The sequence below is a fragment of the Gigantopelta aegis genome, chromosome 1 (genome assembly GCF_016097555.1).
Source record: "Gigantopelta aegis isolate Gae_Host chromosome 1, Gae_host_genome, whole genome shotgun sequence".
Taxonomy (NCBI): Eukaryota; Metazoa; Mollusca; class Gastropoda; order Neomphalida; family Peltospiridae; genus Gigantopelta; species Gigantopelta aegis.
In genome coordinates this window covers 28,334,930-28,359,159 of record NC_054699.1, presented here as the reverse complement: position 1 = coordinate 28,359,159, position 24,230 = coordinate 28,334,930, and the positions used below count along the sequence as shown (strand labels likewise).

Sequence of the window (24,230 nt, the reverse complement as noted above, 5' to 3'; positions counted from 1 at the left end):
AAAATTCTGTGAAAATAAAATTCTCCATGATGTCATTCTGGACTGAAATAAAAAATAAATATTAGTTAAGAAAAAAAAAAAAGAGAAAGAATTTCTAGCATTAGGATGGTTGCCGTGTGAAAAGCAAACATGTGATAATGATTGTGAAGCAAGTTAAAGCAAGGTTTTCAAGTCTGGGTTAGTCCTGCAGTCCGCATGCTGGGGTTAGATGGCGCTGATGAAAACAAGTCATTCTTAGTGTGACAAGTTTTCTCTTGAAAAAATACCATTTTATGAAGAACTAAATTCGTCTTTTTATAATCAGTGGCCTAAAATATTGAAATACTGAATAATCATTAAACCAATAGTTTAAAAAAATAATCATCAAAAAAAAAAAAAAAAAAAAAAAAAAAAAAAAAACATTTTTAAAAACCCACCTGACAATAATGAAATTAAAGATCATTAGCATTTAATTAACAAGTTGTCAGGGGTCAGTCATCCACTAACAATTTGAAATTTTCAAAAGCACCAATCCAACCAATCACCGGATGCGCACAAGTCACATGACCCAGACTCACCGATGTGACCAATAGATGGTAAATAATAAAATACACAGCCACGGCGGCCACCAGGAAATCGGTGGAGACGCTGTCCATGATGTCGTCCAGGATCCCGGTCCAGCCCTCCTGACTCAAGATTTGAAACATTGACCTAAACGCCTGGTCCAACAAGGTACACATTATATAATGGAGAATGATCTGAGGTAACTGTCAGTGTAACCGGCCTAGTAGCCACTTGTACATATCAAAATATAGGAGTTTTATAGGAATTTTGAGGTCAAATATAGGAGTTTCATAGGAAAATTTGGTCCGATTATCATGATTATAGGCATTTTACACAGATTTTTAAAGAAATTTTCATTGCTAATGGTATGTTCTTACCTTGCGTATGCACACAAAATACCATCTACTACCTCAACAAAATTATACCAAGGATTGCCAGCAGTCCATGCCGATATCCAGGATACTTTGAAAGTTAATCTTGTATCAGTAATACATCCTCCTCACCTCATCAGGTGAGCAGGATCTTGATTGGCACTTGATACAGATCTCTCACATTCAAAGCATCTTCTGAATTTCTGACCGGCTGTCTGCCTTTCACTGCAAATATAACTCAGTAACATATTTTATTCATCGGCATTTTGGCAAAGCAATCGAGTTAAATATAGGAAATAAATCTCAATATAGGAGTTTTCTAGGATCCTATAAAAATATAGGAAATATAGGTCTGGGAAGCCTTGTAAGATGATTCCCACTAATACTGTACCAGTCTTTTCATCGACCAAGGTCAACAACAGACAATTTCTACACCTTTGTATTTGCTTCATACACAAACAAATATTGAGAGACAGAAATAAGGGAAAAACTGGTACTGCAGACCAAATTTCAATCACTGTTAGTATTATAAAAAAAAGAAGTTTGTTTTGTTTAATGACACCACTAGAGCACATTGATTTATTAATCATCGGCTATTGGATGTCAAACATTTGGGAATTTTTACATATGAAGAGTTCAAGCGCAAAACGTGATACCCGTATATCCATTTTTCATTTTCAGTAAAAGTGATGTTTCTAATTGGCATATATCGCGCAATTTTCCATTAGTAGCAAGGGATATTTTATATGCACCATTCCAGACTGAATAGCACATACCACGGCCTTTCATATACCAGTCGTGGTGCACTGGCTGGAATGAGAAATAGCCCAATGGGCCCACCGACGGGGATCGATCCCAAACTGACCGCACATCAAGTGAGTGTTTTACCACTGGAGTACATCCCGCCTAGAAGTGTAAGATATGAACTTTGAGTTAGCAACTGTTTCAATGGTTCAATTGGGAGGTGTAAAACCACTACACCAACATCTCTATCAGTAACAACTAACCATTAACCTGCAGTCGTGGAAACACAACTCATCAAGATGTGTGCCCAGGATACAGAGTAAAAACTGTCCGTAAGTGGACATAACCAACAAAACAATTTAAATCTAAAATGATTAGTTGTGAGATCATACGTCAAGTATTAACACCTGTCAGAAAGGAAAGATATTTAATGAAAAAATCAGCATAAAATATTAAAAATATGAATTTCAATATACATGTACTTATACCACCCATTACCTCAACCCCCCCCCCACCCCCCCACCCACACAAGGAGGTGGAATAACCGACTGCTGTCAAGGCTTGCGACTAATGCCTAGGTCACTGTGTTTCATGGGATTCGGAAAATCATATTTTGAAGAAGAAAACAAATTGTAATGATACTGTTAAAAGTATTTTATTAGAACAGACATAATTTAAATATTATATATATTAGGAATTTTTAGCATAGAAATTGAGAATTTTCAGTGCCATTTTACTTTGGGAAGGGGCCTATATGTTCAGACCCACAGAACACCTACAACATGCTTAAAAATATGATTTTTTCAATGACACCAAGCATGTGAAAAGCTCTCACAATGTCTTCCTATACAAAAAAATAAAATACATGACATCAACAAAGAAGAAAATTACAACAAATATACATTATATGATTATGTTTCAGGGCTAAAAATTTGAAGTAAAATATGGTAAAACAGGTCAAAAGGAATATGTCCTGCTAAGAAAAACATATGGCCTGCTGTAAGTAAGACAGCACGGGGTGAAGGGGTAAAACGTTTTATTTAACGACGCACTCAACACATTTTATTTACGGTTATATGGCGTCGGACATATGGTTACGGACCACACAGATACTGAGAGAGCGAACCCGCTGTCGCCACTTCATGGGCTACTCTTTTATCAATTAGCAGCAAGGGATCTTTTATATGCACCATCCCACAGACAGGATAGTACAGTCAAATCCGCTTATTTGGATGTGCCTCGTGCAACAAAAATATATTCAAATAAGCGGCATATTCAATAAACCGAAGGTACAGTTTCGACATACGATATACCCAATTAAGACCTCTTGTTGATTTATGCAAACCCTAATTACGATTCTCCCAATTTGGGCCTCATGACATGTGGAATTTTCGTCAAAAACCGGTAAGTATTTTGTGTTAATAAAATACCGATTCCAAGTTCCATATTGTGACTCTGTTGTCATTATCAAGTTTGTCTATAAACTTGATAAATACAAGAGGCAAGTTAATGCCGTTTGTACGCCTAGAAGCAGAAGTGACTAAACATCTAATGACCCAGATAAAACGACCTAAAGCTCAATTAAACTGGCCACAGTCAAATAATTAAAAGGCCGTTATTAACTTCTTGATAATTAAACGGCCGTTATTAACTTCTTTGTACATTTGTAAATCAAGTGCAACAAGACCCCACCCCCACCACCCAATATAATCTTGAATAAGTAGTTATTTCCATGTTCTGTATTTTACCAGGATGTCTATCTGACTATTGTCTGTGTGCATTTGTAACTGATTTGACAGGTAAACTAGACTGGCCAAAGTCAAATAAGTGAAAGGCCGTTATTCAATGTAACAGAAGGAAAAACACAAACACAAACGCTAATATTGGGCCCGATATTGGAATGTCTTTTTGTCTGGCGACGGAAAACCATTCTGATAAGGCCTTCTCCACATTGGCTGCTTTTCCCGTTCTCTGTCTTTTTCGTTCTGGGTTAGCATTGGCGAAATACTGGGCACATATCTCGTCGTATTTCTGAGCCAAAGATAAATCGTTTCGTTTCCGTTTATTTGCCATGTTGAGATTGTGAAAAAAAACTTTCTTGCCAATATTTATAGCCAAAAGATGATTAATCCAACTTGCTAAGAAAATCTCCTACAACTTACCTTTTGTCGGCATTTAACAATTTAAACAGTAATCACCATAATCGGTCACCCCAAATGGGGCCTCACATTGTGAGCTGCAGAGGAAAAATCACGTGATCAAAAGATCCCGCTAAAAATAACACTAGTAGCAAACGGCTTTTGTTTGTTACTGTCACCGACAATTCATAGAGAAAAATATCTGACAAGTGTTTATTTATGGATTAAACATACACTGCTTCAACAGTGGCCGACATGAGACTAAGGGATGCCTGCTTACCAAAAGCACGTGGCCGCCAACAAGGTGGGAATGACCGACTTTGATCCTTGATTGTCCTGCATTGTCTCGGCCATTGGGTCACATATAAGATGAATCTCAGAGTTCATGGATTAATTACGATGTAATTAGGAAATGTATTGATTAATAATGAGTCATCCGAAATAATTTAAGAAACAAGAAAACAAGTTTGTCTTTTTCTTTTTTTTAAACAATGAAATTAAATAAAATTAAAAGTATTCATTTCTGCATGTACGATAGTATGGTATTACGTATGATCATAAATTTTACAAAAACACATCAAGTAACACAAACTTTCCTATGTTTTACGTGCAATTGCCATTCGGCAAGGATAATTTTATATTCAAATATCCGAAAACACGTTAAAAAACACATCCAATTAACCGTTGGATTTTGTATTGTCATAATGGCAAATGGTTCCGTGCAGGACAAACATATTCAAATATCCGAAATATACAATAATCCGACATCCAATTAAGTGGATTTGACTGTATATACCATGGCCTTTGTTACACCAGTTGTGGAGCATTGGCTGGAATGAGAAATAGCCCAATGGGTCCACCGATGGGGATCGATCCTAGACTAACCACGCATCAAGCAAATGCTTTACCACTGGGTTATGTCCCTGCCCCTGTTGGAAATAAGACAACAAAAGGGTTGGTATAATGTGTTGAAATTTAAGATGTCAGGGCCGATTTTCACAAAAAACTGTAAGCCATGTTTTGCACGTAAACGTAAATCTACGACTAAACCACAATTCTTATTACTATATTAATTATAGTTCAACAAATATAGTTAGAAAAACACATATTTCTCCAGCTTCCGTAAGGATGTAATTTTCTGCGTGAAATTGATGCCAATCATGTGCAAACACATGACCGGTATAACTGCTAGTAGCAGACGTAAACTTACGATTTCAGAGCATTATGGAACTAAAATATAACAGAATCACTAACTAAACAGCTGATGAGATAATTGTAGGCCTACAAACATCTGTCTCTAGAAAAATAAACTGCGATTTTTGGTGGTTTCAGCAGTTAAATTTCTAATTCACCTTATAGGTCTAAAAAAAATCTATTGATTTTTCATAGGCCACCATTTCGAACCCTGTGTTTAAATGATTAAATATACATTAATATATCAATTAAGCAATTAGTTAAAGACTTAATTAACTGAATAATTAATAATTTAAACATTAATTGCTTTTCATAATTCACCTTTTTGAGCCCTGTGTTTAAACTTTTAATTTAAAATATACATTAATATATGAGCAAACTATCAATTAAGCAATTAACTAAAGACTTAATTAACTGAATAATTAATAATTTAAACAATAACTGCTTTTCATAGCCACCATTTTGAGCCCTGTGTTTAAATTTTTAATTTAAAATATACATTAATATATGAGCAAACTATCAATTAAGCAATTAACTAAAGACTTAATTAACTGAATAATTAATAATTTAAACAATAATTGCTTTTCATAGGCCACCATTTCGAGCCCTGTGTTTAAATTATTAATTTAAAATATATATTAATTATATGAGCAAACTATCAATTAAGCAATTAATTAAAGACTTAATTAACTGAATAATTAATAATTTAAACATTAATTAATTAATAATTAATTGAAACATATTAATTGACGAATAATCAATTTAAACATAATTTAAGTACTAACTAGTTAATATTGTTAGTGAATAGAGAAAACTTAATAGGCCTAAACAATAATAAAATATGTTCAATATTTCCGGTACAATAATGTCTGATGTTCTATGTAGAAAACTGTCTTCCTGTAAAACAATAATAATAATAATAATAATAATGATGATGATTACTGTAATGGTAATAATGATGGTGACAGTGATGATGATGATGGTGATGATGATGATGAAGATGAAGAAGATGATAATAAATGTCAATGGAAATAATAATAATGTACATTCTCTTAAGAAAACAGAAATATTGAACATGTTACATTAGTTTGTCCCTATTTGTAATATTCGTGCATTATAAAGTAACATAAAAACTTTACCTGAGGAAATGTTTCAAATTTGTCAAAGTCCTGAATAAAGCAGAACAACTGCAGACTGATACTGGAGGCAATGATCAACAAACACATAGTGAAGAGAATCAGACTGCCCAGTTTCTTGCCAGGTCCAAATATCTGAAATAAAATAAACACATAGTGATGGAGAGAGATAGAGAGTGATAGAGGGGAGGGAGGAAGGGATGGAGAGAGAGAGAGAGAGAGAGAGAGAGAGAGAGAGAGAGAGAGAGAGAGAGAGAGAGAGAGAGAGAGAGAGAGAGAGAGAGAGAGAGAGAGTCTAATGCCATCAACAAAATAGCAAGGGATTTTATATATTATGCACTTCCCCACAGACAGGACAGCACATTCCAAGTTTTTGATATACCAGTCATGGGATAAAAGTTGGGATGGGACACACCCCCACCCCCCCCACCGGAGTCCATTGAGCATGATTAATCTTGTGACTGATGTCACTTCAGGTGAAGGTTCTACCACTAGCACTAATTCCAGAGTTACATACCTTGAAACAGAAATCTTCTAACATTGGAGATGCTTTAATTAAACGCACAACTCGCAAGACCTGCAAACATAAAAAACAGTAAAATTAATGTGTATACTTTAATACATAATGATACTGTCCAACAGAAAAATATATTTAATGCAATTTTCTAGCGATATCACACCTGCATATTACTTCTGAATAAAATACTACAGTCACATATTATAAGTGAAATATTATCCCTGTGTAACTAAAGCTGTTCATCCACTATACCATATTTAATCTCATAATCCACTAACAACTAACCACTAACTGTATGAACCCTTATAGTAGGTGAGTGGTAGCAGTCTGGTATGATATGTGACAGTGTCAAACCTGATAGTAGGTGAGTGGTAGCAGTCCGGTATGATATGTGACAGTATCAAACCTGAAAGAGTAGGTGAGTGGTAGCAGTCCGGTATAATGTGTGACTGTATCAAACCTGAAATGAGTGGTAGCAGTCCGCAGGCATCGAAATAAGCATTGTGTCTGGTAACCCATTTACAGGTTACCACAAAATATAGCCTGGTAACCCATAGGTTACCACAACTATATGAAAGTTAGAATTGAATTCCTGTTACTACTACTTTTAACGCCCTTGTATGTGTGCCAGATGATTATTGTAGTATACATGTATTTATGATTCATTCTTTATCTTAACACTGTTCTTAATGTATTACATATAATTCTTTACAAGTATGTGACTCATATTTAATAACTGAACAATTGAATAAATAAATTGATTAAAATAAAAATGTTCTGTTTTCTATTTTCTCGTATTTTATCATACAACAATGAAAGATAATAATTCTGAAACTGTATCGGTATGCGCGAACATCAGTACGAGAAATGAAATCCGGAAGTAAATTTACACGTGGAACCCGAAACCTGCTCATATACCACTGGAGTTTTGAGCATGTCTGTCACGGGTCCGGTCTCTGGATATCCAGGGGCCTGACCCACGACAGAAGCTTAAACGTGGATTGCCGAAACTGCTTGCAATTGCACAAGTGCGCACAAACATCGGTACAATTTCGTACGAGAAAACGAAACGCGGAAGTAAATTCATCTAGTGGACGCTGCTTAAACGCTGAATAACTATAATTGCTTGCAATTGCACAAGTACGTGCGAACATTGATGCAATTCCTTACGAGAAAATGAAATGCAGAAGACCGGAATGCATTGTCTGGTTTACGTTCAGAAACGAAACTACCGTTAACGTTGAAATTTTTGTCGAAAACAATACACCGTTCCCGACTTTTCTTACATGTGGTAACCTCCCGGTAACCTGAACGACCGTTCTCGACTTATTTTGATGTCTGAGTCCGGTATGATATGTCACTGTATCAAACCTGAAATGAGTGGTAGCAGTCCGGTATGATATGTGACAGTATCAAACCTGAAAGTAGGTGAGTGGTAGCAGTCCAGTATAATGTGTGACTGTATCAAACCTGAAATGAGTGGTAGCAGTCCAGTATAATGTGTGACTGTATCAAACCTGAAATGAGTGGTAGCAGTCCAGTATAATGTGTGACTGTATCAAACCTGAAATGAGTGGTAGCAGTCCGGTATGACACGTGAGGGTATCAAACCTGAAAGTAGGTGAGTGGAGAGCGGTAGCAGTCCGGTATGATATGTGACTGTATCAAACCTAAAAGTAGGTGAGTGGTAGCAGTCCGGTATGATATGTGACTGTATCAAACCTGGAAGTAGGGGAGTGGTAGCAGTCCGGTATGATATGTGACTGTATCAAACCTGAAAGTAAGGGAGTGGTAGCAGTCCGGTATGATATGTGACTGTATCAAACCTAAAAGTAGGCGAGTGGTAGCAGTCCGGTATGATATGTGACAGTATCAAACCTGAAAGTAGGTGAGTGGTAGCAGTCCGGTATGATATGTGACAGTATCAAACCTGAAAGTAGGTGAGTGGTGGCAGTCCGGTATGATATACGACAGTATCAAACTTGAAAGTAGGTGAGTGGTAGCAGTCCGGTATGATATGTGACAGTATCAAACCTGAAAGTAGGTGAGTGGTAGGAGTCCGGTATAATGTGTGACTGTATCAAACCTGAAAGTAGGTGAGTGGAGTGTGGTAGCAATCCGGTATATGTGACTGTATCAAACCTGAAAGTAGGTGAGTGGTAGCAGTCTTGTATGATATGTGACTGTATCAAACTTGAAAGTAGGTGAGTGGTAGCAGTCCGGTATGATATGTGACTGTATCAAACCTGAAAGTAGGTGAGTGGTAGCAGTCCGGTATGATATGTGACAGTATCAAACCTGAAAGTAGGTGAGTGGTAGCAGTCCGGTATGATATGTGACAGTATCAAACCTGAAAGTAGGTGAGTGGTAGCAATCCGGTATATGTGACTGTATCAAACCTGAAAGTAGGTGAGTGGTAGCAGTCCGGTATGATATGTGACTGTATCAAACCTGAAAGTAGGTGAGTGGTAGCAGTCCGGTATGACATGTGACAGTATCAAACCTGAAAGTAGGGGAGTGGTAGCAGTCCGGTATGACATGCGACAGTATCAAACCTGAAAGTAGGGGAGTGGTAGCAGTCCGGTATGACATGCGACAGTATCAAACCTGAAAGTAGGTGAGTGGTAGCAGTCTGGTATGACATGTGACAGTATCAAACCTGAAAGTAGGGGAGTGGTAGCAGTCCGGTATGATATGTGACAGTATCAAACCTGAAAGTAGGGGAGTGGTAGCAGTCCGGTATGATATGTGTCAGTATCAAACCTGAAAGTAGGGGAGTGGTAGCAGTCCGGTATGATATGTGTCAGTATCAAACCTGAAAGTAGGTGAGTGGTAGCAGTCCGGTATGACATGTGACAGTATCAAACCTGAAAGTAGGTGAGTGGTAGCAGTCCGGTATGATATGTGACAGTATCAAACCTGAAAGTAGGTGAGTGGTAGCAGTCCGGTATGACATGTGACAGTATCAAACCTGAAAGTAGGTGAGTGGTAGCAGTCCGGTATGACATGTGACAGTATCAAACCTGAAAGTAGGGGAGTGGTAGCAGTCCGGTATGATATGTGTCAGTATCAAACCTGATAGTAGGGGAGTGGTAGCAGTCAGGTATGACATGTGACAGTATCAAACCTGAAAGTAGGGGAGTGGTAGCAGTCCGGTATGACATGTGACAGTATCAAACCTGAAAGTAGGTGAGTGGTAGCAGTCCGGTATGATATGTGACAGTATCAAACCTGAAAGTAGGTGAGTGGTAGCAGTCCGGTATGACATGTGACAGTATCAAACCTGAAAGTAGGTGAGTGGTAGCAGTCCGGTATGATATGTGTCAGTATCAAACCTGAAAGTAGGGGAGTGGTAGCAGTCCGGTATAAGTGACAGTATCAAACCTGAAAGTAGGTGAGTGGTAGCAGTCAGGTATGACATGTGACAGTATCAAACCTGAAAGTAGGGGAGTGGTAGCAGTCTGGTATGACATGTGACAGTATCAAACCTGAAAGTAGGGGAGTGGTAGCAGTCCGGTATGATATGTGACAGTATCAAACCTGAAAGTAGGGGAGTGGTAGCAGTCCGGTATGATATGTGACAGTATCAAACCTGAAAGTAGGGGAGTGGTAGCAGTCTGGTATGACATGTGACAGTATCAAACCTGAAAGTAGGGGAGTGGTAGCAGTCCGGTATGATATGCGACAGTATCAAACCTGAAAGTAGGGGAGTGGTAGCAGTCCGGTATGATATGTGTCAGTATCAAACCTGAAAGTAGGGGAGTGGTAGCAGTCCGGTATGATATGTGACAGTATCAAACCTGAAACTAGGCGAGTGGAGAGCAGTAGCAGACCAGTATGATATATGACTGTATCAAACCTGAAAGTAGGTGAGTGGAGAGCGGTAGCAGTCCGGTATGATATGCAGTGTGGTGCCTATCGCGAGCACCAGCTCAAACTTGTGTAGAGATCGTTTCAGGTAGCCCGCGACTCCAAGACACCAGATCTTAAACACAGCCTCCAGGTCAAACAGCACAGTGAACACAACCTGTAAAAATACAAACAGCACAGTGAACACAAGCTGTAGAAATACAAACATCACAGTGAACACAACCCATAGAAATGCAAATAGCATAGTGAACACAATCTGTAGAAATACAAACAGTGCAGTGAACACAATCTGTAGAAATACAAACAGTGCAGTGAACACAATCTGTAGAAATACAAACAGCACAGTGAACACAATCTGTAAAAATACAAACAGCACAGTGAACAGAGCCGTACCTCAGCATAATAGAAGCCATCCAGCTTGTTATCTGGCAGTTTGCTGACGTGGTCGAAGTGGAGACTGGCCTGTGTGATGGAGCTGGCCAGTACTAACAGCAAGATGAACGTGTGGAAGAAGTTTGAGCGCACGACGCGCTGGAAGACCGGTGGAGCGAGTCCCTTTGTCTTGTTCTCATCCAGAATCACCAGCTTCCAGATGGAGCCGTCGCTCTGGATCACCTGAAACAAGACAAACGAGGCAATCACTGGAGCTTTTTTATTATTCATTTGTCTGCTGTCTGTCTGGCTTCTTCTGTACATCAACTTTTAATTTGAAGTCTTTCGTCTTATAAAGTTTTGATTGGATTGTTCTGAAATTTGGTACAATGATCCTCTGGGAACTCCACAAACTAGTAGAGATATATTTCTGAAATTATGAATTTTTACATTTTTATTAAAATATTTTTAAAGATTTAATTGAACATTTTAAAATCTGTCCTCTCCTAGAGTTCTGAGGCACTGGTCAGCAGCCCTTGAAACTAAAAAAAAGTGTCTCAACATACATTTTGGTATAACATCCTATTCCCTATGTATAATATGTCTAATATTCCACACCCTTTGTAGTATAACATCCTCCCCAATGTGGTATATCAGCGCTCCCTCTAAATGGTATAACATCCTCCCCTATGTGGTATAACATCCTCCCCTATGTGGTATAACAGCCCTCCCCTATGTGGTATGACATCCCTCTTCAATATTGTATAACATTCTCCCCTATGTGGTATGACATCCTCCCCTATGTGGTATAACATCCTCCCCTATGTGGTATGACATTCTCCCCTATGTGGTATGACATCCTCCCCTATGTGGTATGACATCCTCCCCTATGTGGTATGACATCCTCCCCTATGCGGTATGACATCCTCCCCTATGCGGTATGACATCCTCCCCTATGCGGTATGACATCCTTCCCCTATGCGGTATAACATCTTCCCCTATGCGGTATAACATTCTCCCCTATGCGGTATAACATTCTCCCCTATGCGGTATAACATCCTCCCCTATGTGGTATAACATTCTCCCCTATGTGGTATAACATTCTCCCATATGTGGTATAACATTCTCCCCTATGTGGTATAACATTCTTCCCTATGCTGTATAACATCTTCCCCTATGTGGTATAACATCCCTCCATGTGGTATATCATCCTCCCCCATGTCTTATAACATCCTCCCCCATGTCTTATAACATCCTCCCCCATGTCTTATAACATCCTTCCCCATGTCTTATAACATACTCCCCGCCCATATGGTATAACAAGGCAAGAGTGCACTGACCTGTGAGGAATCTGCCTCGGCGGCGTTGCCACGCGATCCCCACATCTGTTGAAACTGAACTCTGATCTCGGCAAACGTCTCGATAATCACAGCAATGAACACATTCTACAAGACAAACACAGAACATATACCAACTGTATTCTGATATCAGCAAATGTATCGATGATCACAACAATAAACACATTCTACAAGACAAATACAGAACATACATCAAGAGACAGGGCTCGCGCTGAATTTGACAACTGCGAATTTTAAAAACAACTGGCAAATTTTATTTTAATTTGGAAAAATAATTTCATGCAATAATTGATATTTTGTAAGAAAATAACTTTGTTTCTGCAATTTTAACAGATAATTTGGTGAAATTTTCTTCTCACCCAGAGCTAGCCCTGAAGAGATAAGTGCCCGAAAATATAGATATATATTTTTTTCTAAATTTAAAATTAGGACTTTCCGACCAACCTCATCCCTTTAAAATGCCTGCACATGTACTGTTATAGGGCAGAAGGTTAATAGAATATAAGAACAATGATTAAAGGGACATTCCTGAGTTTTCTGCATTGTAAGATGTTTCCGAAAAATAAAATATTTCTACGATTAAATTTACATATTCAATATATTTTCTTCTTTAGAATAGCATTATCTATATATTTAATGTGTTTCTGGTCGTCTTACTATTTGTAAGCAGCTCAAACTGGATTTTGTCTTCAAATAATTTCGTACGTATGAAAAAATATATTTTAGGAAATACGATCAGAAACACGTTTAATATACAGCCACTGATATATTATGCAGAAAAATTTATTTGATATGTAATTACAATCGTTAAAAAGTCTCCGTTAGTCGATAACATCTTAAAAATTGCAGCAAACTCAGGAATGTCCCTTTAAGTTAAAATGTCACTGGATAAAAATGAGCTGACTACTATGCCATACCTTGACGAGCCAGGCGAGGAAGAAGATGAGAGAACAGAAGTAGACGAAGGCCCTCCACGATGGCAGACTGTCGATGGCGCGATACATGAGGAATGCCCAGCCCTCCTGGGACGCAGCCTGGTACACAGTGAACACACTCGTCGCTGCAAGTGAAAACATATAAAATACAAAATCTTAATAATAGTGTGGACAGGCCTTCCTCTGTCAAATAGTAGACTGCTTGTTGACTTTAGAATATTCAACTTTGTACAAGAAGCCACCTACTTCATGTAACTGATACATCAACCTACACCAAACGAATTTGAACTAGGGACAAAATATGTATGAGAATCCAGCGTGTTACCAACTGAACTAATAAAAAAATTTCCACTAGCTATTACAAGTAGGAGCACGTTATACACACGTGCATTTTAACTGTCCCCACTGGGGGGGGGGGGAGGGGACGAGATCTAATGTAGCCCAGTGGTAAAGCGCTCGCTTGGTGTGCGGTCGATTTAAGATCAATCCCCATCAGTGGGCTATTTCTCAGTCCAGCCAGTGCACCACGACTGGTATATCAAAGGCTGTAGTATGTGCAATCCTGTCTGTGGGATGGTGCATATAAAAGATCCCTTGATACTAGTGGGAAAATGTAGCGGGTTTCCTCTCTAAGACTACATGTCAAAATTACCAAATGTTTGACATCTAATAGCCGATGATTAGTAATCAATGTGATCTAGTGGTGTCATTGAACAAAATAAATAGTACCCTACTTTTAATCGAGAAGCATTCTACTCAATCAAATAAATCAACCTCTACCAAAGGCATTCGAACCAGAGACGATCTGCATGAAAATCCAGCACTCTGCCAACTGAACTAATAGAAAAATTCCCACTAGCTACTACCAGTAGGAGCACTTTATATGCATTTGCATCTTAACTGTCCCCACTGGGTTAAAAAATTAGGTATTCTTGCATGACAAAAACACCCAGCCCTTACGTACCTGTAGGCTTCAAATGTTACAGATAAAGTATCTTACAATGAGGGGAGTTGAACCAAGGACCCTTTGTATTAAGAGTCGAGAGCTCTACCAACTGTGACTTTGTTTTTTAACCAAAGAACAAGTACCAGAACAGTTTTTTAGATCTTGCTAAAATTACAAATTGCAGTATATTTTTACATGTGTATCTCTGTATGCCGTAGGATGTAACTACAGTACAAGCCCTCTAAATTAGACAACTGCAGGACTAAATGAAAAGTCTGGTTTAGAGATATTCTATTCTGTATTGATATTTAAAAAGAGACCTTGAAATATGTCCAGTTCTGACAGAGGGTCTGATTTTCAGGGGTCTCACTGTACATTAAACAGTTAGTTTTTTGTTTAACGACACCACTAGAGCACACTGATTTATTAATCATCGGTTATTGGATGTCAAACATTTGGTCATTTTGACATATAGTCTTAGTAGCAGGAGATTTTTTATATGCACTATCCCACAGACAGGATAGCACATAAAACAGCCTTTGATATACCAGTCGTGGTGCACATGCTGGAACGAGAAATCGCCCCTAGGCTCACCAATAGAGATCAGATCCAAATGGACCATGCATCAAGCGAGCACTTTACCACTGGGCTACGCCCTGCCCCCACTGTACATTAATACCGATCGTACCAAACATGTCAAATCCATTGAACCCCATCTCCTGTTTGCTGAGCCTGAGTTTCTCACAGACGAGACCGGGTGGGCACCGATACCCAACTCCCTCCACCGGTGAGCAGTGAGTGTCTGGCACTGCCAGGTCAAACAGCGTGATGTTGCTGTAAATAAAAATACACAATGGTTGAAATATTTAGTATATCAAGCTTAGTTCAAAAATTGACTGGTCATAGTGATGTTGCTAAAAATAACAAGACTCAATGTTATAAATAATTAGTATATATCAAGCTTAGTTCAAGAACTGCCTAGTCAAACAGTGATGTTGCTGAAAAATAACAATACACAATGGTTGAAATATTTAGTATATCAAGCTTAGTTCAAAAACCGACTAGTCAAAGTGACGTTACTATAAATAACAATACACAATGGTTGAAATATTTAGTATATCAAGCTTAGTTCAAAAACCGACTAGTCAAAGTGACGTTACTATAAATAACAATACACAATGGTTGAAATATTTAGTATATCAAGCTTAGTTCAAAAACCGACTAGTCAAAGTGATGTTACTATAAATAACAATACACAATGGTTGAAATATTTAGTATATCAAGCTTAGTTCAAAAACCGACTAGTCAAAGTGACGTTACTATAAATAACAATACATAATGGTTGAAATATTTAGTATATCAAGTTTAGTTCAAGCATTGACTGGTCATAGTGACGCTGCTGTAAATAACAACACACAATGGTTGAAATAAGCTGATGGAAAGAAATAAGGGAACACATCAAATTGCAAATTAAATTTAATTCACAACTAGCGTATTAATGTCTGTATTTCATATCAAGTTGTAATGTGGGATTGAATGTCTGTAGTGTTGAATGTGCTGCCTATATGTTCCCAGTCAATTTCTGACGATATAAATTGATTTTTGATGCAGTCATTATTTCTTGTTGCTATCTGTGTGATCCCTTATTTCTTTCCATTAGTATATTTAGTATGTCAAGCTTAGTTCAAGAATTGATTAGTCAAAGTGATGTTGCTAAAAATAACAAGACTCAATGTTAGAAATAATTAGTATATATCAAGCTTAGTTAAAAAACTGAACATCATTGAAAGTGCTGTTGCTGTAATTAACAATACACAATGTTTGAAACAAGAATTCTGACAGTACTGCTAAAGCAGTAAAAAGTAGTTTGTTTTATTTAACGACGCCGCTAGAGCACATTGATTTTTTATCTTATCATCGGCTATTGGACGTCAAACATATGGTCATTCTGTTTTTAGAGGAAACCCTGTCGCCACATAGGCTACTCTTTTTACGACAGGCAGCAAGGGATCTTTTATTTGCGCTTCCCACAGGCAGGATAGCACAAACCATGGCCTTTGTTGAACCAGTTATGGATCACTGGTCGGTGCAAGTGGTTTACACCTACCCACTGAGCCATGCGGAGCACTCACTCAGGGTTTGGAGTCGGTATCTGGATTAAAAATCCCATGCCTCGACTGGGATCCGAACCCAGTACCTACCAGCCTGTAGACCGATGGCCTGCCATGACGCCGGTTGCTAAAGCAGTAAATGCAGTACTTACTCTAAATCTGTACCCTCCCTGACACAGTGATGTTTCATTTCCCCAAAGAACTGAACGCCGAGAATTCCGTACAGAGACATGAAGAAGAGGAAGAATATCGTCACGTTATAAATCTGCTGGCTGGAGCGCCTGTACAAAAAAAAGAAAAAAAAGGAACTATTTAATTACTGTAGTTGGTAAATATATACTGCAGATCTTTTATAAAAACAATATATAAAACAATTTGTAACTATTTTCGTCAAACTTAACAAGCATTTTGACAGTACTGCTAAAGCAATACACGTCCCCTACCTGACCCAACAATTTTTGTATCTCCTACATTCAAGGGCCAAACATCTGTGAGAAGTGGGCAAATCACCATGAAAGTTAAACTTGATCAGTAACAGTACATGATAAAGCTATATACAAAATTTCACCTCAATATTTTCAGGTATTGCAAAACAAAAGTCTGAATTTTTTTTTTTTCATATCTCCAAAGTTCAAGGGCCATAACTCTGTCAAAAATCAATAAATTGCCATGAAAGTTAAACTTCATCTGTAACAGTACATGATAAAGTTATATATATATATATATATATATACATAATTTCAGTTCAATATCTCAAAGCCTTCTGCAAAAAACATCCAGAAAACATAGGTGGGAAAGACGGACGGACAGACAGACAGATGGAGATCAAACCTATAGTCCCCTCCAGTTGAACCGGTAGTGGACTAATAACATATCTAATTCTGTTTTTGGGCAGGGTGAGGGTTACAATTAGTGAGTTGATTTAAACATATGGTTATATTATATTTTTAGGCTGGGTTAGGGTTAAAATAATTTTAACTGAAGATTTTGTTGATTTTGTTTGGGGGGCATGTAGAACTTGATAAAAAGAACTTTACTTGAAAATTTTGTTGATTCTGTTTTTGGGCTGTGAGAACTTGATAAAATGACTTTACTTGAAAATGTTGTTGATTCTGTTTTTGGGCAGGGATAACTTGATAAAATTACTTTACTTGAAAATTTTGTTGATTCTGTTTTGGGGCAGGGATAACTTGATAAAATGACTTTACTTGAAGATTTGGTCGATTCTGTTTTTGGGCAGGGAGAACTTGATAAAATGACTTTACTTGAAGATTTGGTCGATTCTGTTTTTGGGCAGGGAGAACTTGATAAAATGACTTTACTTGAAGATTTGGTTGATTCTGTTTTTGGGCAGTGAGAACTTGAGGAAGACGCGGAAGACTCGAATCAGAATGAGTGGTCGCGGAGAGCGGAGAATTCTCAATGCAGACGCGGGCGCCTCGTTCTGGATAATGTTGGTCATCTCAAACACCTGAAACACAAAGAACAGTCTCGTATTATAGAAAACACAATGAACTTGTCTGCCATTATACAAGCAAGACACAAAGAACAGTCTCTTATTATAGAAAACACAATGCACTTGTCTGCCATTATACAAGCAAGACACAAAGAACAGTCTCGTATTATAGAAAACACAATGCACTTGTCTGCCATTATACAAGCAAGACACAAAGAACAGTCTCGTATTATAGAAAACACAATGCACTTGTCTGCCATTATACAAGCAAGACACAAAGAACAGTCTCGTATTATAGAAAACACAATGCACTTGTCTGCCATTATACAAGCAAGACACAAAGAACAGTCTCGTATTATAGAAAACACAATGCACTTGTCTGCCATTATACAAGCAAGACACAAAGAACAGTCTGGTATTATACAAAACACAATGCACTTGTCTGCCATTATACAAGCAAGACACAAAGAACAGTCTGGTATTATAGAAAACACAATGAACTTGTCTGCCATTATACAAGCAAGACACAAAGAACAGTCTCGTATTATAGAAAACACAATGCACTTGTCTGCCATTATACAAGCAAGACACAAAGAACAGTCTCGTAGTATACAAAACACAATGCACTTGTCTGCCATTATACAAGCAAGACACAAAGAACAGTCTCGTATTATACAAAACACAATGCACTTGTCTGCCATTATACAAGCAAGACACAAAGAACAGTCTCGTATTATACAAAACACAATGCACTTGTCTGCCATTATACAAGCAAGACACAAAGAACAGTCTCGTAGTATACGAAACACAATGCACTTGTCTGCCATTATACAAGCAAGACACAAAGAACAGTCTTGTATTATACAAAACACATAGAACTTGTTGTGACCAACACATTTTCCTTTTGCGCATTAAAATTAGGACAGCATATTATGGGTTATCATGTAACAATGAAATTGTTTAACTGTGATTTGCTTGGGTATTGGCCATAAATGGCATTTTTATGCAAACTTTCAATTGTTAAAGGCCTGGGATGTGATAATGATTTTAAAAAATTTAATGTCAAGTTCATTTAAAAGTTAAACCCTCCATGATATAGTTACTGTATATTTCCATGTATTTACCAGACTCTTTGCATTAGTAAATAAATGTAACTTTTTATCATTTGTGAAAGTTAATTACTTTATGCCGAAAAAGTTGAAATCAGTACTGTAAAGTTTTCTCACCTGTAAAACGACGGACACCCACAAGAAGAGAACCATGATTCCATCAAACTGACACCATCGGTCTTTCAGATACGGAGCTTCTCCCTGAAACAAAAATAACAAAAATATAGACATACAAAAGTCATGTACTGCATGTATCTTTGAAATAATTGTTGAAATCAATTATGTCAATAAAACAAAAGAAAAGGAAGTTTGTTTTGTTTAACGACACCACTAGAGCACACTGAATTTATTAATCATCGGCCATTGGATGTCAAACATTTGGTAATTGTGACATATATAGTATTAGAGAGGAAACCTGCTACATTTTTCCATAGTAGCAAGGGATCTTTTATATGCACCATCCCACAGACAGGATAGCACATACCACAGCCTTTCATACACCAGTTGTGGTGCACTGGCTGGAATGAGAAATAGCCAAATGGGCCCACCAAAACGGATTGATCACAAATCGACAGAGCACCTTACCACTGGGCTATGTCCCTCCCCCATATAAAACGAAAGGAAAAGTATGTTTTAAACTATAGCCATTTCATTTTAATACACAGTAACAACAGACAAAACTGACTGCAACCAAATGAATGCAAGCTACTCCACAATTGTTTTAGGTTTGCCATCATCTTTATTTCTATACATAAAACAATTTAGGGCAGACACTCACTTACCTTCCCATTGTCGCAAGCCTAGGTATCATTTCGTAGAGTATACTGCTTTTCCTGCTAATTGACTTTAAATCCTGCTCTGTTACCAACCTTCCACGCTCCTCGTATGTGCAATCATCTCTTGGTTACCTACCTTCCACACTCCTTGCATGTGCCATCATCTCTTTGTAACCTACCTTCCATGCTTCCTCGTATGTGCGATCATCTCTCTGTAACCTACCTTCCACGCTTCTCGTATGTGTGATCATCTCTCTGTAACCTACCTTCCACGCTTCTCGTATGTGCAATCATCTCTCTGTAACCTACCTTCCACGCTCCTCGTATGTGCGATCATCTCTCTGTAACCTACCTTCCACGCTCCTCGAATGTGCAATCATCTCTCTGTAACCTACCTTCCATGCTCCTCGTATGTGCGATCATCTCTCTGTAACCTACCTTCCACGCTTCTCGTATGTGCGATCATCTCTCTGTAACCTACCTTCCACGCTCCTCGTATGTGCGATCATCTCTGTAACCTACCTTCCACGCTCCTCGTATGTGCGATCATCTCTCTGTAACCTACCTTCCACGCTCCTCGTATGTGCGATCATCTCTCTGTAACCTACCTTCCACGCTCCTCGTATGTGCGATCATCTCTCTGTAACCTACCTTCCACGCTCCTCGTATGTGCCATCATCTCTCTGTAACCTACCTTCCACGCTCCTCGTATGTGCGATCATCTCTCTGTAACCTACCTTCCACGCTCCTCATATGTGCGATCATCTCTGTAACTTACCTTCCACGCTCCTGGTATGTGCGATCATCTCTCTGTAACCTACCTTCCATGATCCTTGTATGTGCGATCATCTCTGTAACCTACCTTCCATGCTCCTTGTATGTGCAATCATCTCTCAATAACCTACCTTCCACATTCCTCGTATGTGCGATCATCTCTCAATAACCTACCTTCCATGCTCCTCATATGTGCGATCATATCTCAATAACCTACCTTCCATGCTCCTCGTATGTGCATCTTTGCGATCATCTCTGCGGTGAAGAAGAACGTGATGAGCATGTCGAGGCTGAAGGTGATGTACATGAGGGACTCGTACAGCTCGAAGGTGCGCGGCGTGTTGATGCTCACGGAGACCATGCTGACAAAGGCACACGCCCGCAGCAGTCGCCGGGTCCACGGCTTGTTGACCCACTCGATGTCCGCGTTGTCGTTCAGATTCTCGTCCGGGCCGTAGTCAGCCATGGGCATCCCGTCCTTGAAACTTGCCTTACGATTCACCAACATGATTGACGATTCTTTGGGGTGGGTTGTTTTTGTTCTGGGTTTGGGTTTTTTTTTCTCCCGTTTGGTTTGTTGAGGACTGGTTTTAAGATTTTTTCTGCATTCTGTTCTGAGTTCTTTTTTTGTGATGTTACTTTTTTTTTTTTTTTTGTGATGTTACTTTTTTTTCTTTTTTTTTTTTTCAAAGCCAATAGTTCAAATATCTTTTCTTTCGATAAATATTAAAACTAAAATAGTGACAAATAAATAGGGTTGAGTGGTCTTGGATTCACATTTGACAACAAGTTCTTTTTCTTTCTTTCTTTTTTAAAAATATTTTTCTTCCTTTCTTTTATTTTAAAGTAAACTGAAGTAATAACAGTAAATTCAGGGGGTCTTAAACATTTTTTAAATTACAACTCAAATAACTTGTACAATCTTTGTCCGTCTATATCCAGCAATATGTACAGGTGTATCCATGGTCAGTAACACTTTGACCAAGATGGTTGCTATGGTTATGTCACACACATGATTAAATACTGCACACACGTGGGTAGTTTTTGTATATATATACATGTATAACCATGGCTTTTGAGATGTACAATTATGACTCTTTTTTTTAAGAGTTGTGGTTGTACTGGAATCAGGAGAAAATATTAAAGACCAGTTTAACAGAAATATGTCCACATTTCTCTTTCATTATCAACAACCTGTTACTCTCTCCAAACAATGATGCTTCATTCTGAAAATATAAACAGTTACATTCAGTATATTCACCACCACATTGATTATTAATCATCTGCTAAGTGCTGGATGTCAAACATTTAATAATTCAGACATATACCGTATATCTTCGCCTATAAGTCAAATTTTTTTCACCCAAAAATTATTTTATAACTTGGGGGGTCGACTTATAAGAGGGTAAAAAATTTCACCCAAAAATATTACAGTTTTGGGGATTATTTTACAAGTTTTATTGTTGAAGTATGCCCTGTATTTATACTCAAATATATTAATTTGACACATTAATTTTTTTATAACCTTTTTTTTTTTGGCATTATAACGGTTTTGGTTATTTGTAAAGGCGTGCAATCTCACTCACGTCAAGACGACAGTCCACTTAGTTAAAATAACAGTCAACACTAATGAGCCTTTCCCTTAAAATAGACTGATCTCTGCAGTTCACTAGAGCAATAGGGACACAAATCATTTGGTACAAAAACCAGTGTACTTTCCAGTTATCCTCCTTACATGTATTAATATGGCGGCAAAACGTGATTAACCGATGATACATGTACTTTCAGTTTTATCGTAGTGATCTGTTGTCAGTGTTTATAAATAAAGTTGTTGTCTTTACACAAAACCATGCTGTACAGTGCCATACAGTAACAGTTAAACAGCTTTCACTCTCTACTAAGGGAATATTTCGTTTTGATGCTATGTAGTTGGAATATTATTGCGATGTTACGGATGTACAAAACGTGAAAAACAAAGTTTGTAAAATAATTTTCTTTTGTTCAAATATTGTACATTATTGTTCTCATGTGCTGAAAATAAGAAATACTTCAATATTCATACGTTGTTTTTCATGGGTCGACTTATAAAGGGTCAATAAAAAAATAAGTTTTCAGGGCTTGAAATTAGGGACTCGACTTATAGCCGAGATCGACTTACAGGCGAAGATATACTGTAGTCTTAGATTAATTAAAACAAGCTGCAATATTTTTCATTTGCAGGAAAAGATATTTTATATTATGCACTTTCCCATAGGCAGGACACGCATACAACAATGTTTTGTCATGTCATAGAGTTTTACGTGCACATTCAGAACAAGCTGTTGTAGCGCACGCCTGTCGTGGGTGCAAGAGCCGGCCTTGGCCGGCTCCTCCGTCCATAACAGGAAAGGTGGGGGGAGGGGAGAGGAGGGACCGCCTGCACTGGCAGGTGCAAGGGAGCACCAGCAGCCCGATCAAATCGGGAGCAGGTGGGTGGGGGTGGTGGTGGTGCTATGGAATTTGAATGGAGCAGTTAAATACCAAAGAGAAACGGTAGCGCAATTTTGATTGAGGGAATTTGGTGCAATTTTGAACGGTCGGTCGGAAGGTAAATGGCCGAGCTAATATAGGTTTTGATATTAGTGAATCGAGAGTAGCTCGTGCATACAACAATGTACCACAACCTATGATATACCAGTCATGGGGCACTGGATGGGATGGGAAGAATCCAATAAGAAAATGGGTCTACCATGGGGGTTCGATACTATCAACCTAGCCAGATCCAACCCAGAAAATATATTTCATGTTTTATCATTGTTTTAAAAATATTTAAACAAATTAACATTTTCAGGTCTACATTTATTGTTAAGTTGTTGCATTTTTATGTTGTTACATAATGTGGAAAATATATTTTCCCACATATGATTAAATGAGTTTGTAGGTGAATCATTTACGAATCCTTCTACAATAAACAAACCGTAGCTTACAAAATTAATGTTTTGCTACCGTAATTAAATAGGCAAGAAAAAAATCAATCACTGTTGTGAGGTATAGGCCCCCAATTAAGGCAATTCCAACTCAGCCCTCATGGTAAAAAAAAAAACCCATTTTGTCCCTCGGGTTGGAATTGCCTTATTTAGACCTCACAACAGTGATAGATTATATTATTATTATTATTGTAGGCTAGTGGTTCGGACTTTAGACCATTTGTTGCACAACGTGTGCTGGGGTGTCTTTTTAATACAGATATTAGATAACATTTTGAGATATTTAATATTGCATTGTTTTAGTTCCTTTAATTTCCACTCTGGTTTAATCAGTTAAAGTTACAATCTGGTAACACCATATGGAAAGAGTAAACAATATATTCGAGACTGCAACTTTACGGTACCTCACATTTGTTTTAACAAACTTATGAGTGTCTACCCGAGCCGCGAGTGAGAGGCTCAGGCAATTATATTTGCATAAATCTATATTCAGTTATTTCAAGTTCGCGCCAACATAAGTCACAGTTAAAAGACCAATGGTCGGTAAAAGTCATGCACCGACGCTCAGTGACATTCCTGACCTACTTACGACAAGAAACAGCTGACAAATGTCAACAAGTTCCAACACATTTGACAGGAAAACAAAATGTACGAGCTAATGAATAATTCATGAGAACCGGAAGTTGTAGTTCGTTAATATTCGTATACATTCGGAATTTATTAAAATTCAGTATTTCATTTTTTATGACAAATCAGGATTATTCACATTCAATTCTGAATGCACTCTGAATATTAGTATATCATACAGACAGATGTTTTACAAATACAAAAGTATTTAATAAACATATAATACTGCTGTATTATAAATATAAAGGTATTTTTAAATTGTTTTGTAAATCATAAGTTCTATTACT

General features: G+C 37.8%; 1 protein-coding gene across 1 annotated transcript in view; it reads right to left on the bottom strand.

The window, feature by feature from the left end:
• The window catches only part of LOC121373344 (sodium leak channel non-selective protein-like), an 86,866-nt gene extending 62,902 nt beyond the window's left edge, over window positions 1-23,964 (bottom strand). The window contains exons 1-13 of the mRNA XM_041499927.1: window positions 23,906-23,964; window positions 20,568-21,576; window positions 18,918-19,001; window positions 17,558-17,706; window positions 16,388-16,516; window positions 14,813-14,958; window positions 13,161-13,303; window positions 12,226-12,330; window positions 10,907-11,128; window positions 10,503-10,670; window positions 6,644-6,703; window positions 6,130-6,261; window positions 558-698 (exon numbers count right to left, since the gene is read on the bottom strand). Of these exons, the coding sequence (XP_041355861.1) occupies window positions 558-698; window positions 6,130-6,261; window positions 6,644-6,703; window positions 10,503-10,670; window positions 10,907-11,128; window positions 12,226-12,330; window positions 13,161-13,303; window positions 14,813-14,958; window positions 16,388-16,516; window positions 17,558-17,706; window positions 18,918-19,001; window positions 20,568-20,858 (1,770 nt within the window). The 5' untranslated portion in view covers window positions 20,859-21,576; window positions 23,906-23,964. The remainder of the gene's footprint in view (window positions 1-557; window positions 699-6,129; window positions 6,262-6,643; window positions 6,704-10,502; window positions 10,671-10,906; window positions 11,129-12,225; window positions 12,331-13,160; window positions 13,304-14,812; window positions 14,959-16,387; window positions 16,517-17,557; window positions 17,707-18,917; window positions 19,002-20,567; window positions 21,577-23,905) is intronic.
• Between the last annotated feature and the right edge of the window lie 266 nt (window positions 23,965-24,230).